Below are 20164 nucleotides of genomic sequence, written 5' to 3'. Positions count from 1 at the left end.
TCGAATGTGTTAATTGTTCATCAGTGTGTCTCTGATGTGCACATCACTCTGAGGGCTAATTGTTTTCACATTATTAACAGTTTCCCAGCATCACCACTAAGTGTCGCCAACGGACCAATAGCTGTGGAAACGTGCGTACGCCAGCCATGAAGTTGGCGTCGGGCACCGCACATTTCCACGGTCATTTCACTCTTGATACATCTGAACGTTTGCGTGGAAAAGGGCGTACGCCATGTTTTTGTGCGTACGCACCCTTTGTACATGAGGCCCCAGGATTCCTTGTGAACAGAGCATGCGCAGAAAACAAATTCATGTTCCGTTTGATGGGGATATTCCGTTAGGCGTTTACATGACCGAATATTCGGGTTTTAAAAGGAGTAACCCAGGGGTCATATTCGGGTTTTTAAAAACCGGAATATGAGCAAATGTGGGTTATTCAAAGGGGTTATTGGTGTTTACATGGCCGTGCAAATTCGGGTTATTGCCAATATTTGGGTTTTAAAAGGGTTATTGATTGCATGTAAACGCAGTTAGTATGTCGAGGTATCTCTGTCCATTCAAAGTTCATGGTGGTTGACTAGTGATGTATAATAGATAATAGAGTTCATGAGCTCATGAGAAAGTAGCGAACGTTAGAGGCTATATAATCATTTCCTTTTGGCTCTACTGGCATAAGTCTACATCACCACTTCATTGTACAATTTTAGGCAGGTGTTTTTATTTTTAATTACCTCTTAAACTAGCAACTGAGATGAAGTTCAGGGATAATGGTATTCCCAGGACAATGATCATTTGTCCTGGGAATATGATGGGTGATAATCGGATGAAATAACAATGTATGAAAATGAATGACCCTGCAGTTTTTATTTCTTTGCATTGGCACATTGTTTTCTTTGAACAGCCAAAGAGACCTAAGGCATAGCTGCAGGGCATGTCCATGGCCACAGCTGTGTTGTTTGTGAATTAAGAAATAACTAAACTAAACAATAAAAACCGGATGTCCACCTTTAGGAATGAATATGCAGATATCCGAGTATCCGAATGTGCGTACAGGTTAGGACAAGGGAGTTAATTATTAAGAAAGGATCAGCCCTTATTGTAACATATCTCTGTTTTATCCCTCACTTCGTATCTATATCTCAATCTGACTGAACAAGCATATCAGCTATATAGAGAACATGGGTGGGTGTTTGTTTCTAAACAATCCTTTATTCCAGTGGTGAAGCATTCTTTCAAGAGATTTCCAAAGCTTTGTTACAGATTTTTACAATTTAAATAAATCAGAGCGTAGCACCTGTTGCATAAACCAGAGACATGTGTTTCACCTGAAACACATCAAAACGTTTCTGCATCTGCGATAAACGTCTGCTGTTTGACTTGTACTCAAGTCAAACTGAAGGTGTTTCCGCTCAAAAACAGGCCGACCCCCATTTTAAAATTGATGAATGTTGTCCATAAATGGATGCAAAATTACAAAATGTGTTCTCGATTCCTCTTTTTCCGTGTAATCTGATGTAATCTGTCTGGTGCCCCACATGTATGAGGGTTTTTATTCAAGATGAAGAACTCTTGCTTGAAAGAGTATCATTGCTCTTAGCCACTTTGTAGTTATTACTCTCTCAGTCATGTTTGTCTACTCTAATCCTGAACGGATTGTAGATTTGCTTTAACATGGCAGAAGTTGAAAGTTTTATTTCTGGATTTTACCTGAAAACGGGTATTTTTCTCATGTTGTACAGGAGTTGTCGGTCAAAGAGAGAAAGAAAGTAGAAGAAATATGTATGAATTCAGGACATCGTGTCACTTTGGGATTTTCCTCTAATATTAAAAGGGCATAGCGATCCTTTGGGCTTCTTGGTTGGAAAGCGGTTTAACCTCAAAAGAGACAGAAGGGTTAGAAGTGGCGTATTACCTGCAAATGCATAGTGCTTAAAATACGCTCATTTCAGCTGTCATCATCGTGCACAAGACTGACGCAAGAGTCCTCAAGAGTCCCGGCTACACTGTATTATCATTCACTGCCATGATGCAGCGTGTAAAGTTGTACTGATGAGGATGCGGGAAGCATAAATACAGAGACACAGCCTAAACACAAGGTATTCTCAGGAGTCCCAGCAGCTGACATGAATGCAGCCGAACAAAAAATGGTAACATTTCATCTCTTAGCAGCGAAGCAGAGCAGCACTGATTGTAATATTTGAGATGATAAACTTTATTTGCCAGCAGTAGCTAAATTGGTCCCAGTGTGTTTTAGTTTTATGCAATTATGTTTGTTTTGTTTAAATCCTCACGAGCTGCGACACAGTTCCAGCCAAACCCCAGAACTGAAAGGATCGTTCGGTTTCACGGGGATGGGAACGTTTCCTCCTGGAATGCTCATGTGGCATTCCAGTCAAAGAATAACGATGATATTTTCCTCTTCTGTTTCCTGAACCCTGACATGTTCAGAACCACACATGTTGTAGCATGGGTAACAACTTCAGTCTATATTGTGAGGCTTCTAATGCTTGAACTCCTAAAATCAGCAGCCTCATGTCCCTCGTCCTACGGGATGGGGGACGGGTTTATAACAGGGGTGGGCAAACTTTTTGACTCACGGGCCACAATGCGTTCTAACATTTGACAGAGGCCAGGAGCATTTGGATGGAGTGTTTGGGCTGGACATACTAAAGCATTGCACGTAGTGTGAGCGAACCTCATAGCACAGTAAGAACGCGCAAATAAATGTACAACCCGATTTATTAACAGATTTGCACTGAAGATTGTCTTTCAAATGTGTATTAGTTAATAATTTTGTCTCAAGGAATATGCAAGATATAGCGTTTACACACTATTTTGCACAATACTGGAAGGAAGAAAATGCAAATAGATTAAAATAGCATAGTGTACGCATTTGGATTTATCCAACCTGGAGATTACTTCAGTTTTTAATACGGTTTGAATCGAAGGTACAAAGTTAAAGAAATCAACATTTATTAAAAAATGAATGGAATCACTTTCAAGATTCAAAACATATCATTTCTCAACGAAATACTCAAGCTCAATAATATTTAATTGTGTTAAACCCTGCAAAATCATGGATGGATTATCCTGGCCGTGCGCTCTCTGAATCCCTATCATCATGGCTACATGAAACTAAATGAAATACGCGCCGCCACTCCAACAACGGTCAATGTGTTTGAGTGCGCATGCGCCATCTATTGGGGAAATGTGGGCATTGCAGGGAAAGGTGGAAAATGAACAAGGTTTTTATTATAATTTGGACGAGTCCGGCGGGCCCGATGAAAAAGCGTAACGGGCCGTATGTGGCCCGGGGGCCGTAGTTTGCCCATGTCTGGTTTATAAGGAACTGGTTGGCATTCCTAATGCTTCCTGCTACTTATGATTGCAGCTTTAACGGGATTCACACAGATTTCAGTTGGGATGTAAAACCGCCAGCTGGTCATATTAAAAATCCTGACAACGTTTATGAACATAGTTTTATTCATAGTTGTGAATGTCGCTCTATGTTTATATTTGCATATTAGTGTTTGAAGGGATGAATATGTGGCAGTTTGAGACCGTACCCCAGTAAGAATCGATCAGCGATCCTTTTCTTGATTTTTTTTTTCCCACAATGCCATGCAATGAGGCCCTTGTGTTTTGGGATTGGAGCCTTTCAGAAGCGTGTGATCACAAAACTTCATGGACGTGATTCTCCAAGCTGTTTCAGGCTGCAGCCAGCTTTTCTGAAAACGTCTGACTGGAGAAAGCCTTAAAGAACTGACCGTGAAATGGCATTACACTTACCTCAACAATGTCATCATATTTTCACGTTAACTGTTCAGATATCAGTGTCCATTATCCAATACATGTTCAAAAGTAAACTGTAAAATACCTTAGAAACCTTGAAAGTCCACATTCTGGCTAGAAACATGAGTCGTGGCTTTCTTCTGTAGAATCTAGTCATGTCAGCAATCATGTCCACAGTGCAAAGCAAGTGTCACCATGGAAACATGAAAAGCGTCACCTCTAAACTCGCTTTTGGCAGCTTTCACATGACGTCAAAATGTTTTGTTGTTCCAATTAAGATTTTTTCAGATGGGCAAATTATTTTCGACCCAAAATTGTGGTCATTTGAGTTTCCTGGAAAAGTAATGAAATATTTATTAGCTACAATGTTTAAAAAAAAAAAAAAAATCAATCTTACCACTAAGTCTTTGTGCTTCTGCAACAAAGAGAGGATGTTTTGCTGTTATGCCGCTCCCAGCTGTTGTTATTATCTCCACTGCTTTTCCGAAGGGTCAAAAACAGAACTTTGAACCTTCAGAAATAAGCATAATGAGGTAAAGCTACAAAGAAAGGTACTGTCATGTGGCCTGTGGTGTAATGAAACAAACAAGCAGTAAGTGCACGCGTGCAGACATGCTGACATGCATGACACGAGTGCTGCCAGCATGACTTTTAATTGGAGTTTTGCCAGTCAACTCGTAATTATTTGTAAGAGTGCAAAGACAGCTCCACAAGCTGTGCGTTTGCATGCTGCTCGGTCTCACAGCTCGTCATTAAATCGTATCATCACACAAATCCTGTCTCTGTGCCAGGTAGGAGATTGCAATGCACTGCATGACAATTTTGCGAAAAGATTTTGAAAACCTGGTGAACATATTTAAGAGAGTATTTACTGTTCTTTTCCTCTTTGTCTGGTTTTGTCAGACTGAAAGCTTTCATTCTGGCTGATCCTGGGTCTATCTATATCTATATTATTATCCTCTTTTGTTTGAGTAGATTTAAGTTGAAGTGAGGTTTCCAGGAGAGGTAAAGAAATAAATTCTTTCATCCCAGCCAGAAGTAATGAAGAGCTCTTCGGCTGCTGTTGTTGTCTCGTAAATAAAACACTCGATTGTTTATAATGACTGTATTTTGTTCTGCTGGGTACTAACAACATCACTCATGTAAGAAACGGTTTTTCCACATTCTCCCGAGACTCCTGCTAACCTGTGTGGGTTTTTTAGCTGTGTGTTGTAAACCTGCCGCACATTGTTTTACCTGCCTCATTATGCAAGAGCACATTCACTGCATGCAGAATTTAATTTGCACACTTTTATTGCTGTGATATCTATGCAGCTCTACTTGCAAAGTAAAGAATAACAGCTGAAGGCTGTCTGGAGCAACTCCAGCCTGGATGAGGTCTTATTATTTCTGAGTATTTGAGGTCGTCTCAAGTTTTTGAAATAAAAACTGCAGACTGGGAAATAGTTCTTGAACTTCAAGCTGAATCATATTGTATTGTTATAAAACAAAGCAGTGCTGTTGTTGACTTTTACACGTAAAAATCTACATATCATTAAATTCAGACAGGAGCTGTAATTTTTGTCCATCATTAATTGGGTAACTGATGATTTATAAAAGGGAAGTTCACACTAGGAATGGGCGATATTTTACCGTTCACGATATACCGTCAAAAAAATTCCCCACGGTAAGAATTTGTCATCTCACGGTAAAAACGATAAATTCCCGTTGATGACGTTTTTGTGTAATGTCGAATTTATGGTTCTGCGTTACGTACGTGAAGGAAGGAAGGAAGGAAGGAAGGAAGGAAGGAAGGAAGGAAGGAAGGAAGGAAGGAAGGAAGGAAGGAAGGAAGGAAGGAAGGAAGGAAGGAAGGAAGGAAGGAAGGAAGGAAGGAAGGAAGGAAGGAAGGAAGGAAGGAAGGAAGGAAGGAAGGAAGGAAGGAAGGAAGGAAGGAAGGAAGGAAGGAAGGAAGGAAGGAAGGAAGGAAGGAAGGAAGGAAGGAAGGAAGGAAGGAAGGAAGGAAGGAAGGAAGGAAGGAAGGAAGGAAGGAAGGAAGGAAGGAAGGAAGGAAGGAAGGAAGGAAGGAAGGAAGGAAGGAAGGAAGGAAGGAAGGAAGGAAGGAAGGAAGGAAGGAAGGAAGGAAGGAAGGAAGGAAGGAAGGAAGGAAGGAAGGAAGGAAGGAAGGAAGGAAGGAAGGAAGGAAGGAAGGAAGGAAGGAAGGAAGGAAGGAAGGAAGGAAGGAAGGAAGGAAGGAAGGAAGGAAAGGAAGGAAGGAAGGAAGGAAGGAAGGAAGGAAGGAAGGAAGGAAGGAAGGAAGGAAGGAAGGAAGGAAGGAAGGAAGGAAGGAAGGAAGGAAGGAAGGAAGGAAGGAAGGAAGGAAGGAAGCCAGAAAGAAAAAAAGAAATGAGCCAGAAAGAGAAAGAAAGGAAGAAAAAAAGAAATGAGCCAGAAAGAGAAAGAAAGAAAGATAAATTCCCGTTGATGACGTTTTTGTGTAACAAACATGGCGGATCTGAGAGCGAGATAGATTTATAGTTGAAAAGGTGGAGTTGAATTGGTATTTTTTTATCGTCACTTTTATCGTTATCGGGATAAATGCCAGAAATTATCGTGATACATTTTTTAGTCCATACCGCCCATCCCTAGTTCACACCCACCTCTGGATTGGGGTTTCCATGAGGACACATGTCCCATCACTTTTGCGTCCAGATGAATTTGCTTCCCCAGTCTCGTCTGACAGCGATGTTCACCTGAACTTCCCTTATTTATCAAATGCAGTGATAAAGGAGAATAGCGTCTATTTTAGTTGGATAATGCCCTAGCATTTGAGGCAATAATTTGAATAAAATTGGGCCATAGACAGCTTTTTCATGCACTGCCTGGTTACGCTGCTTTCCCAAGATGCTTTGCATAGGCACTGAGGATGCTCATTTGCTTTCCTTATGAATGGGATTCATTAAATACTCAGTTATGAAAATAAAAGCAGATGCATTGCTGACTGCATCCGCTAAGTATTTCACTTTTGAGTGTGATGGTTTTTATTTGTGCTTTTGGGCTGTAGAGGCATCACAAAGTCAGATTTGTACACAGCCAAAGTTTTCTTCTTTCTTTTCTTTTGTTAAAGAATAAATTTGATGGAGGCTGGAGAAGGTTATCTGAGGTATCTTCACAATGACACAAATTTGACATTATGATCCAATTTGATTAATTTCAGTTTGCATTCCTGAGACCCAGAAAAATTTCATTATTTTTAAGTATTGTGGTTCAAATAATGCTGCAGTTTTTTTTTTTTCAAAAGCATTATTTATTTAGTTCTTCCTGATCATCTCATGTAGTGAACACCGGGTCTTTTCTTGGTACAGACCTACAGTAGCAGAACTCTCAGTAATGTTACAGTTACAAGCGTTCAGAGATGCTATATCTCCCACAGGGGACAAAAATGAGTTGCTGGGACTCAGGAGGATAGTACTAGTTCACAAAATCATATTATATCTAGGCATCTCAGGCAGAAACCAAAACGTGTTCAATGCAGCTCCAATAATAATTGAATTTTATCCATCCATCCATCCATCCATCCATCCATCCATCCATCCATCCATCCATCCATCCATCCATCCATCTATCCATCCATTAGCTACCACTAAACAGAGTCTAAACATAGAAGTGCAGAGATCCCACTCCCCAGGAGGAACCAATCAGGAGGTGCCTGCTACACAAAGGTGTTCCCAAGAAATATAATCCCCCTAGCGTGTCCTACTGTAGGTCTCCCTTCTCCAAAAAGTGAGAAGGCCTCAATGCATCCTGACCGGAAGCGTGAACCACCCTTAATTGGCTCCACTCAATGTGGAAGAACAGCGACTCTACTCCAAGTTTCCAGGATTATTGAATTTTTCACCCTGTCTCTAAGGGAAAGTCCAGCCACCCTGCAGAGGAAAAATCAGAGCTAAAATTCTGACACTGCTTATTTGCTGGTAGTAGTTCAGTACAATTCATTTTATTAGGGCCCGAGCCCTAATAAACACAACATTAGACATAAAGAATAGATTTTACAGGTCTTTAATGGCTAATACTTGTGGACTAAGATTAGGTTTATTTAAATAGAGTTGTAATTAGAGTAACCTTAAAAGCCTGGTGCAAACAACTTATCAATAAGGATTGATTGATTACATCAATATGGAAATGTTAATTAAAGGAAAGATCTTCTTGAAGAGTCTGTTTGGGATGGGATATAGGAGATAAGTTGACATTTTAGATAAAGTTGTTATTGCCAGCTAGGTGATCTCCAAGGACAGAATCAATCCAGACACAAATTGAGTTCTGTAGCTGTTTTCAAAGCTGCTACATTCAATGACAGATCAGAGCCAGAAGGGAAAATCATACCATGATTTATTTATTTTTCTCTTACAGAAACAAATCTGTTTGGAAAGAAGCTTATGAAGTCATCAATACAACTAAGGGCTACTTGATGAGATCAGTATTGGAGCTACTCAATTTTAGGCAGCAGATATTAGCTGCTTTTCAATTGTTGGTCGTGCAGTATATCCTAACCTGGAACTGAACCAATACTAAATGTTGACATGCACAACTGTAAGTTTTCTATGTGCCTGAAACGGCTCTGGGTTCCTGCACGCACCAACACACCTTCTTGATTGCAGAGAGGATCGATTATTTTTAAATCCATCATCATGGACAAATTGTAGTTTAATTAAGGGAATTAGCACTTATGTGTGCACAGATCCCATATCCCTGCACCAGTTGTGTCTCCACGCACACTTCATAAACTGACAGCAAAACAGAATTACACCAGAATTTAATTTTCTTTTTTTGAGTAACTGGCACTGAGCTCTGTTGTTTTCCTGTGATGATGACCACTGATGAGTTTCACAACTGTTTTCACTTTTTAATGGACTTTTGTTTTCAGATTGCAACCTGCAGGTCCTTCGGGAGTAAAAAACAAAACTATGATATCTATTATATAAGTACACCCCCCCCAAAAATGTAATAAGTAACAACTTTGATGGGTATTGTTGGAACTGACACCTGTCATGGACATAAATGAGGCTGTATGAGTGTCAGCTGACGAGTTTTGACACTTTCAACGCTGAAATAGTTTTAGTTTTGACAATTTGACATTAAGCAGGACCGCTGTAATAAGATGAGTCAGAGCTTTGACTTCAGAGACACAAGGGCGCTCTGCTGTCAGCGTTTCATATCAAAAAATACCAACAGAGACTGCGTTTACATGCACTCAATAACCCTTTTAAAACCCAAATGTTGGCAATAACCCGAATTTGCACGACCATGTAAACACCAATAACCCCTTTGAATAACCCGAATTTGCTCATATTCCGGTTTTTAAAAACCCGAATATGACCCCTGGGTTACTCCTTTTAAAACCTGAACATTTGGTCATGTAAACGCCAAACGGGATATCCCCATCAAATGGAACATGAATTTGTTTTCTGCGCATGTTCTGTTCGCAAGGAATCCTGGTCTTTTGAGTCCAGGAAGTTCTTATAAACACGGAGAAACGCAAGACCACGCCACACTTTTGGAGTGAGGAGACGACTAATCACTTCATAAATGTAATGAAGGATATGAACATTTCTGCACTTGTAGACGGTAGAAAGTACCGGGATAGTGAGATTTACAAGAAGGTGAGCGAAAAGTTGCGCGAAGCAGCATTTGTTTTGAATTTGGATACAGGAAGAAGAAGCGGAAATTACGCTAATTGCGTCATCACGTCCTCCGTGCGTCGCTGGTTTGATCCAGATATCCCAAATGATTAATTACCATGTATACAGGGATAACTGTTTGCTCACGCATGTATACGGAATATTCCGAATGTTTCAGTAACCGGAATATTACCAATAACCCGGATTTTGACTGCATGTAAACGTAGTCAGTGTCTGACTCAGCTTAAAAAAATGCCTTAAAATCTCAACAGATGGAACTCTTTGTATAATTACTCTGCTGTGAAGGTCTTCATTTGGGCTATGTTTGTTCTTCGTTCCAGGAAGTGATGTCAGTGGACGAGGAGTCCACTTCCTGTTACTGCCTCATGGACTCGAGCAGCTGTCACCTGCTGCTGGAGCAGCCGGGCTCGTACGCCCTGGTGGGCGAGCCGCTGACGCAGGCTGCTGTCAAGAGGCTGAAGCTGGCCGTGTTCGGGAGCATGGAGACCAGCTCCATCAGCTACAGCCTGCGGGTTTACTGCGTAGACGACACGCCACACGCCTTTCAGGTGGGGAGAGAGATATAATTGATAATATATAGATACTCTCTTCTTCTTCAGCTCATGAATTCAGGGTTTTTATTATCATTTTCATTTATTACAGTATTTCCTTTTGTACAGGTAGTGCTATTTTTCCTCTTTCATTCATCCAATCATAATGAAATCTGCACATATTATTGTCATATGGGTCCTTATTGACTGTGTTGTGTATCATGGTCATAACTTGAACGTAGCTGCCATCCTACGAATGAGAAGGTAAAATAATCATAAAAAAAATCACTGGTTTGTTCTAGGACAGTGAAATTGCAGAATCAGATACCTTTCGTCAGGACAAAAAAAACATACACTGTAACACATGGTGTCTGGAGAAATCTGTCACTTTTTATAGTGATATTGTTATGAGTGCGAGGGCCCGATCAACGCTGCTTGCAGCTTTAATTTTAAAATGTAGCTGCATTAGAAAGTATGACTACAAATTGTTAATACATATTTTGATTTAGTAGGGCCTGGAGCTTATGGAAAATAATTTGGATGACATGATTAAAGCAAGATGAAGATCTCATTCATGAGGCCTATTTTGACCAAACTTTCCAGGGCTCACTTAGCGACATGAGTCCTGGAACTAACATATATAACTTTCTGGGGGTTTTATGTCTGGCTGTATTCACTATTCAGATTCAGATGGCTGAAATGGTGTCTTTAAATGTCTTACCAGTGGGCAGTAGACCAGTGAATCACATCCCATACTTCTTCTGCTGTGTATAAGCTATATAAATCCTGGGCATCACAGCTGCTCCAGTCCTTCACAAACTGTTTTGTTTGAAGGAGTTTTTGTTTGTTTGTTCATTAGTTTTTTCTTAAAGGAGCATGAGGCAGGATTGAGACAGGATTAATGAAAAAAATTTGTATACGTCTTAAGTTTTCTAGTAATAATGTCAGATGAAGCGTTCCAAACCAAAACGAATGAGCCCTCTAGTGTATCTCTCCGTTGCCTTGAACAGGCTGTGTGCTGCAAAATGTGCTGCAATTCCGGGCCGGAATTTCCCGCGCTGTCCTGCGGATGTGACGTCACATGACGCTGCATGCGCGTTCTCCCCGTTCTCCCGTGCCGGCTTCGCTGTTGGCTGCAGTACCCCCAACGGCCGTCGTGGCGAAGGGTGGCGCTATAGAGTCTCATTTCTTAAAAGGAGCCTCATGCTCCTTTAAGTAATGGCAGACCCTGACTTTGTACTCAGCTGTTCAACGTACTCTTACATCATCTGGACCAGTCACTGTGCGATTGTTCCAGCTAGTCTTGGTACAGTTTAATTGTTTTGAGCAATAACTGTGAAGGTTCCCCTCGTGCAAGGAAGGTTCCTATCATGAAGTTGGAGCTTAAACTGATCCTCCAACAGTTAATGTAGCTATCTGACACATAGTGAGAACTCCAGATAAAGGTGCCAACGCTCACCTTAATTTCTTTTACCTCTATCTCTCATTTTCTAACCTTTTTCACAGCTGTAAACTATATCGAGTTTACCTAACACTTCTGGTTTCTAGCCTTGGAACAACACTGACTCAGTGACTCAGCAAATCCATAGTTGGCCTTGTTCATAAAACAGTCCTTTGTTAAGATTTGCAAAGTAAAAAAACAAATACTTTGGCTCCATTGCTGCCACAGTTCAGCCAACTCTCCCCTGCGACTGAAAACAGATCCAGCATTATGGAAAACAGCCCTTGCTGCGCAGTCATGCATTTCCACTTTTAAAATGATTGCTGAACCTCTCACTGTCGTGGATCACATTGCCTGGAAAACACGATAATACAAAGAACTTCCACATCCTGCAACATTACAGAGAGATGATGTTCAAGTGTTTTGTACACAGGAGCAGGGCCGTACCTCCCTAAACGCAGAACACGCGCTGTGTGTAGGGCCTCATCTTCCAACCGGGGCCACATTTTGCGAGAGAGGACACATCTGCACGGTAGCGCATATGCGCATCCATTGCACATATGCGCTACCGTGAGGCGGAGGAGAGAAAAGAGACCTCTAATCTGGCCGCGCAATGATTGGCAGCACCTGACATCTGACCAATCAGCAGTGGTGCATGTGCAGGCAGGCTCTTGCAGAGCTGCAGAAAGTGAGATTTCAACATGTCGTCCAAAAGACATCACGAAAGAATCAGGAGCGGGCAAGAGGAAAAAAAAATACAAAACACTTGGAAACTCGTGCTTCACTTAAAGGTGGGTAGGTTGTTGAAATTAAACTTTGTGGCAGAAACACCTGAGCTGCAACTCATTAGACACGAATCTCTGTCTAGACTGATCTAGACTGATCCTCCAATTTCCAGGAGTCCTGATGAACATTTTTTGAATGCCTTGTTAACCCCCTCTGCATTCACGTTTGTTGAAAAGAGTAGTAAAATGACCAGTTGGTCGTATATAGGTGACAAATTTGAACATATTGGCTGTAGTTTTATATCAAAATGTTATTAAGAAGTTTTTGAGCTCATTGATGACTTTGCATCCAGAACATAGAGATGTGCATCTGTAAAAGGCACACATGCATGTTTAGTTCTGATTTCAGACCTGCTAAACCTGCTTTGAGTTTTTTGTGGGGGATTGAGGTGGTGGTACTTTCTTTTGATGAGTAATTGATGGCTTTGTGACTCGGATTTGTTTATGTTGGGTCCAAATCAACATTACATAAATTCATAATGAGAAAAGACACAGAGACTACCTTGGAATGGGTTTTTAGCGCACTCCTGCAGGAGGGGGGAGAGCAGAGGAGTGCAGGGCACGTGGCCCTCATTGAGAACTCCTGAGCTTCCCCCAAGATCCTCCCTCTAGAAGATGCTTTTATTAAGAAACTTTGACAGGAATTGATCATATAAGGACAATGCATAGTAAACAGTTAGACAGTAGACAATGGGGTGGAAGTGATAACGTGTGATTGAGTTCTGACATTACAGTGGTCAACTGTCACAGGATGATGGTCAGCTGTCACCAGGACAGTTCAAGACCTGAATAGATCGTGTCTTCTGTTAGCCAAGCATGTGACGGTTTCATAATGACAGAACAAGTCCAAAGGTTGATTTAACCTCACAGTTTATTTATTGAAGTTTTAAGATTTTATTTAATATTTATTTATTTATTTCAGGTTAAAGATTTTAATTCAATACTTATTTATTTCAGGTTGAAGTGTATTTAATATTTATTTATTTCCGGTTGAAGATTTTAATTCAATACTTACTTACTTCAGTTTGAAGTTTATTTAATATTTATTTAAGTTAATTAAATGGCATGTTGCTATACGCCCATTTTATACCTATGATATATTTGGGATGAGGAGAGGTGTGGGGGCAGGGGGGGCTCCAAATTACATTTCTCTTAGGGCCCTATTTCGGTCAAGGACGGCCCTGCACAGGAGCAATACCTTTACCGTAGTCAGTAGGTCCGAAAGCAAAATATAGTCACTTTAATATTTCAACTCTTTGCCACCACATCTGCTTTTTCAAATGTATAAGCTGGTGTTGTGTTGCTTCTACTGCCCATTGCTCATTCCAGATGATGCCAGATAATCAAACGTGTTTGCAAATATGACGAATCCCGACACTAAACTGCAGCCAGGCCAAGACAGCCTCAACATATTTTTTTCCTCCGTTCTTCTGCTTCTTGTAGCGTGACCTTCAAGGACTTCTGTTTGAGCCACGTACAGAGTTGTCCGTTCACCATGAGCGGCTACTTACATATCAGATGCCACTTTTATTGCCAGTCTGAGCTGTTGGGTTTCACTTTCAAATGAAAGTTTGATTTCATTTGAATATTATTTTGGGAGCATTATTTCATGTGTGTCTGGATTATTGTCAGAAAGCAAAAATATTGTTTGTCAGAAAGTAATTTCAAACTTCAGTAACGTCTGAAGGCTTCTTATAAGTAAAATCACATTTAAACTATAGTGGATCTTTGCTAAATGTATTTAACTACTCATTTTTAGCTCTCAAAGAATAGTTAAGGTAATTTGACCTTACTGACTCTAAATGTAACGTTTGATTTTTGTTCACTCTTTTTCCCACTATCTTCAAATTTAGATTTGTTTCTAAGTTTTTTCTTAAAATATAATAAAAGGAAAGAGAAAAAAGCAGGAATCAAAAATCTTGTCAGCTATTAGGAGATGCGTATTTGTCTCTGCTGGGAAACACAGCTGCTCTTCTGGCGCTTTTATCAGACTGAGACAAGAGCTGCCACACTGTAATTACTGCCATTGAAATCTTAAGCAGACGTTCTTTTCTTTTTCTTGTCATGTCTGGTGTGATTATCCTTCAGTGACCCATTGTGAGGGGTTTTTGAACAATGCGATCCCACCAGCGAGTATCAGGGAGCTCAAGCTTCCCTTCCTCCCCGGAGAGACATGACTGACGGAGGAACGATGGCGGCGGTCGTCGTAACCGACTCCCGCCCCCCCGTCTCGTGGCAGCAGTCGGCAGCAGCTGGCCCTGAAATACGGCTCTGCGTTTCTGTCTGAATTCCCAGTCTGCTGAGCAGACGCCAGACATTTGCGTCGTCCCTCGGGCTCATCTCTGTTTTGCAGCATAGTTGCATAGGGTTTTCTGAGCTCCAGCACTGAGTCAGTCACGGAGCAGATTCAGGATCAGCGGGGAGCCTGTGCAATGCAAATATTTGTGAAAGGGAGACATCTTCAACATATGATGGCAAGATAGATCCTGCATAATTCTGCTGTCAGCTCTTGTACGGAAGAGTATTAGGGCCAGGCAGGAAAAAAATTAAAATATTTTAGAGGAGGAAGATTCTTTTTTCATTATGCACTTCGAGAAAAAGGTCGAAATGTCGAGAAAAAAGTCGAAATGTCGAGAAAAAAGTCGAAATGTCGAGATTAATGTGGAAGAACAATTTCGAGAAAATAGTCGAAATGTTGACAAAAAAGTCGAAATGTTGAGAATAATGTTAATGAAATTTCAACTTTATTCTTGATATTGTATGTCAACATTATTCTCGACATTTCAACTTTTTTCTCAACATTTTGACTATTTTTTCAAAGTGCACAATAAAAAAAAATAAATCCTAATCCTCTTCCGTAGATAACCTGTACAACTAAGGCCAGCATTGAGTGTTTAATCATCGTGTTCTGTGTTTTCACAATTCCAAGTTGAAAAAAATAAAAGACACAGAGCATCAATCACTGTATTTGTAAAATAACCACCAGCCAGCAATATGTCCCTTAAAGACCATGGTGTGATCAGTCAAAAGTGTGGGTTTATAATGAGCGACCAAACATCCATAATCAATACCTCACTGGGCTGAGCTCTGAAGACAGTTGTGACACACAGAAAACTGTAAGAAACACGGACCCCCGGGGGACCCTTGTCTATGTTTCAGCACTCAAGTCAGCTAACAAGAGAAGTGCTAAATTAGCATCAATAATATAATTTAGATGTAAAAGCATGTGTAGGCTTCTTGTGCACGCCACATGAGGCCAATACACCATCTTATTTCACACAGAGGATGTGAACTCAGCACGAGCCACAATGCAATTATAGTGGCCTCATTAATGAAAATGGAAGAAATACATTTATAAAAAGCAACAGCAAAACAACACTATTCTTCCGTAGCTCTTGAAATTAGCAGAGGAACATTTAGTTCATAATTCTAATCTACTACAGTATGGTACTGTTTTGACAGTAAAATTGAAGTTTGGAGAGAAGATATGAGCAAAAATGATACCCGTCAATCAGTATGTTCATTCCAAAGGACACAGCTTTCAGATGGAAACGCTGATTATCTCAGTATTTCACCACCAGAACCTCGCCAGTTAATCTTTACCTTTATTCTTTAGCCTCAGCTCAGGGTCACCAGGGAAGGGTCGCATAATTGCCCTCGTTCCTTTCAGACAACGACAGATCCAAAACGTGCAACGCCGAATGTTTTATGTATTAAACGGCAAATCGGGAACAGTTTAGAAAACTGCTCGCAGATGGCATCATAACAGCTTCAAATGAGACAACATGACATCTCCAGGGGCCCGTTTCGCAGAAGTGATTTGTGAGAGCTGCGTTCATGCAAATTGCCAATGACACCAGCATACCAATGCCCACATGATTGGAACTCACGATTTGCAGAAAAAGTTTCCACAGTCTTCTCCCACGCTCGTGGATGGATCCGGAGTGCAGCCTCTCTTACGAGGAGATTTTGAAGTGCCAAAAGTAACACTCGCTTGTTAGAAGTTGCTGCTATACTGAAAACAAAGACATGGAAAATAGACTCATTTATTACCAACATTTGGTTGGTTTAAACAGATTTTAACCTTTAAAAATGAATGATTTATGACCTGAAGTAGTTCACACATTAACATTCTCCCATGTGTTGGCATTAGTGTTAGTGCTGTTGATAGTCCTTCAGCTTTGTCCTGCCACCAAACAGATGCAAAGTGGACAAACATCTGCTTCCTGTCGGAGTACAGCTTACTACTAATAGTGATTAAAAACATCCAGTGCAGCTTTTGCGCCTTGCTTCTTCAGTATCCATCGATGTCCATGCCTCCCGCTCTTTGTGGTAAACAACCTACCTGCTCACAAGCCCATCTCCGTTGAGACTGAGCCAGAAGGACGTACGCTGTTGACACAGCTAAGACCATGGATTTCTGATGTAATGAAACTCAACTTAAACTCCAGAAAAGAGTTATAAGAATAATAAATAAAGTTTCTTATCGCGATACTACTAATAAATTATTTATAGAGTCAGGTACATTAAAATTCATAGATATTGTTTATTTAAAAACATAAGAAATATTATTTTGAGTTAAGCATAAAAGCCTTCCTACTTGTATTCAACATTTCTTTAGACTAAAAGAAACAAATTATAATTGAAACATGTTATGTGAGGACTAATGTTAAATACAGATGTGTTTCATTTTTGGGAGTCAAATTATGGAATGGACTTCGTGATGAACTGAAATAATGTAGATCTCTGTTGAGTTTTAAAAAAATATTGAAAGACAAAATAATTAAGGATTACAATGCAAAACGATCTGAATATACTTTAATTATGCAGAGCGATTTAGAGTAAACTTTCTTTTCTTTCTTTTCTTTTGCATTACTTATAAACTGGGTTATCTTTTGGAAGGTACAGGATCAGCAAAAATAAGCTTCGGCTTCAGCCTACTCTTTTTTCATTTACACAGAGTTTGTGTGTTATTGTTCATTGTGTGAAACTGATTAGTTTAAATATGTATGATAACGTTTTGTTAGTTACATGCACACAAGTTAGGTTGCATAATGTAATGTAACCGAAATAAACTATTCATTCATTCATTCATTCAAACTTGAGCATCTACTTCAGTCCTTACAGTTTTGTTTTAATGTATTTTTATAAGTAAGAAGGAAAAGAGATTCACCCCTGTGATATTCTGGCTCACCTTGGTTCATCCAATCCAACCATCGCTCCACATTGTTTATGAAGTCAATGATCTTAAGGACTTTCGGATCTTGAAAATGTTCTTCTATCACTTTGATATTCTTTTTCACTTTGTTGCTTGACATTACAACATTCCCGCCGCTATAAAAATGGATCTCAGACATGCATACCGATGATCTGCGTGGTGTCAGACAGGAGATCAAGAACTTTCCCTCTCCACAGAATATGAGTTCAGAAGTGGCACTGACGTCACACAGTTGTCTGGCCGCTCTCAAACTACGAGTCTTAAAGAAAACCGAGGCATATCAACCGCGGGGAGCTGCAGATTCTTTTGTGTCACATATAATCCCGGTCTTTCATCTGCATTTTATCTGCAGCATTGACAGCAATAACAAAACAGAGTTTGCCCTTGGGATGCTTTTCCTGCAAGCCGTCATACACGCACAACAAGCACGCATACTTTCCTCAGTATCAGTCAGTGTGGCCGGCTGTCAGTCACAGCTCTGTTCCTCTGGTGATTTAGGTGGCCGAGGATAGAAAAGGCCAGATGTGAAGCCGTTCACCGCCGTGCTGAGCTCTGATGACAGATGAATACCTGCAAGACACAATCAAAGGCCTCTTTCATCATCAAAAATTCAATTTGAGAGATGGACGTCTGCCCAAATACCCCCCCCACACCCCCAACACACGCGTTACTGTGGCATTAGGCCCGGGCTTCAATCCGTCACGTCAGAACTGCAAATGTGATGCTAATGCAGGAGCGCACTTGTAAGATTTGTTCAGCGGAGACGGGACGTCACTTCATGGCAGCATGCTTGTGCGTTAATTTCTGAGATGAGTCAATTAGTTGATGCAACACAGGAAGGGATTAGGAGCAGGTGTTTGTGTTGATACGCAAATGTAGTGTTACCTCAAATGAAAAGGGTTTTCTGAGTTTCATTCTTTCAGTTCAGTTCGGTTCATATTTATTTCGAGCGGTACAACATTTACAATATACGGTAAGTGACCTGCGTGCAACAGAAAATTAAGCAAATACCTTTAAAAGGAACCCTGGCTATTAAGACATGTAGGTCTTAAAAGATAAATGTTGGTATCAATTATAACAATGTGATATAAAAAAACCTTTTTGATGTCTTTGTTTTTATAAAATTTGAAAATATAATTTAACTCGTAGGTCGCCATTGTTTTTTACATTCTGGGTAGTGACGTCAGACGGTGGCTCCTGCTAACCCCCGTCCACTGTTTTGACACCCAGAAACAGATGAAAACACAGCTAAACAGGTGACGGCGCACCAGAAACACAGATCAAAACACAGCTAAACATTAAGGTGACGGCGCACCTACAAAAAAGTAAAAAAAAAAAAAAAGTACTGCACCATAAAGCATGAACTACAAAAACACCATAAAACTCAGATAGACTAACCGACCACACGTTTCAACTAGCAGATAGCCGATGCTACAATATAAACCCCAGCCAGATCTGGTGTCATTAAATTAAATAAAGATGTTCTTGCCTATTTGAAGCGAAGTCTGCGCCTCCCGTTTCGTCAAAGTCCCGGGCCAGTCCCCTCAGCCGCTGGTCTGTCATCACCCAGCACCGAAGCCGGTTTTAGGGGGGGCAGGGGTGGGCTATGCCCACCCAAACGTGCATATTGCCCACCGGCATCTCCATCCCGGCGGCGGCGAGAGCGGATGGCGGTGCGCTGCAGGCTCTAAAGCCCCGGCTACGCCGTCTACGCCGTAGGCTACACCGTCTATGCAGGAGCCTAATGCACTGGTAAGATGCGCACGACATTGATCATTTTTGCAGATCTCCCGTGCATCACAGAACTTTGATCCAGTTTGCCTGAACCGAGACGTCTTATGGGCTCCCTCGTCAGCCTCCACGGCCGGGAGATGCTGCTCAACTATGTTTTAGATACCTGTCCCAGTTAAACTAATGGGGCTTATCTTCCCAGAGCCACCGCTCTACGTCATCGCCCCCAGAATGCATTGCGCAGGTAAAACATGGCGCCTCCCGCAGGTTAAAATATGTGATAAACATTGTAGATTTTTAAAGCAATTAGATTATTTTATGTGTTTCTAACAACATATTTTAGTATAAGAGAACAATTGTGGCTAATCAGGGACTACATGTCTTAATAACCAGGGTTCCTTTTAACAGCAGACGTGCAGGTTCAATATTCAAATTAATTCATTAACACTCGAAAGGGAGTGGGAAGAAGAAAACAAAAGACCTATATCAAATTATAATAAAATGATTCTACAGTAGCCTATTTGTATTTCATAACCACAATGTGTGTACATTTAGGAACAATGTATATTGTCACCACGGGTGACAGTTAACTGTTAATTTACATTTATAATAAGTACAAGCAATGGTAAGGACAACTGTACCAGAAGGTAATGGACAATACATACCAACTTAATGAGGAACAACAAGTACACATCTACATTTCAAGACCAAAGTTGATTTAACATAGTGTTATAACCCACTCTCTTTATACTTTGACCAGACCATATGTTTATATAGAAATTTAAATCTGTGGATATTTTGGAATTGCTTGTGTTGGATATCCAGACTGTTCCAAAGACTCACATCAAATACAGACACACAAAAACTTTTACCAGTGGTTCGAACTTTAGGTATTTTAAAATCACCATAACCTCTCAAATTATGAGTTCTCTCCCGAATTGTGAAAAAATCTTGTATGTTACTTGGTAGTAATTCGTTGAATGCTTTAA

The 20164-nt window shown here is 40.5% G+C and overlaps 1 protein-coding gene across 1 annotated transcript in view; it reads left to right on the top strand.

Moving 5' to 3' along the window:
- unc5db (unc-5 netrin receptor Db) overlaps positions 1–20164 on the top strand; it is a 338445-nt gene that overhangs the window by 299712 nt on the left and 18569 nt on the right. Inside the window, exon 13 of the mRNA XM_061730512.1 lies at positions 9791–10018. Within this exon, the coding sequence (XP_061586496.1) occupies positions 9791–10018 (228 nt within the window). The remainder of the gene's footprint in view (positions 1–9790; positions 10019–20164) is intronic.

This window comes from Cololabis saira, chromosome 9 (genome assembly GCF_033807715.1).
Source record: "Cololabis saira isolate AMF1-May2022 chromosome 9, fColSai1.1, whole genome shotgun sequence".
Taxonomy (NCBI): Eukaryota; Metazoa; Chordata; class Actinopteri; order Beloniformes; family Belonidae; genus Cololabis; species Cololabis saira.
This window is presented reverse-complemented; position numbering and strand designations above follow the sequence as displayed.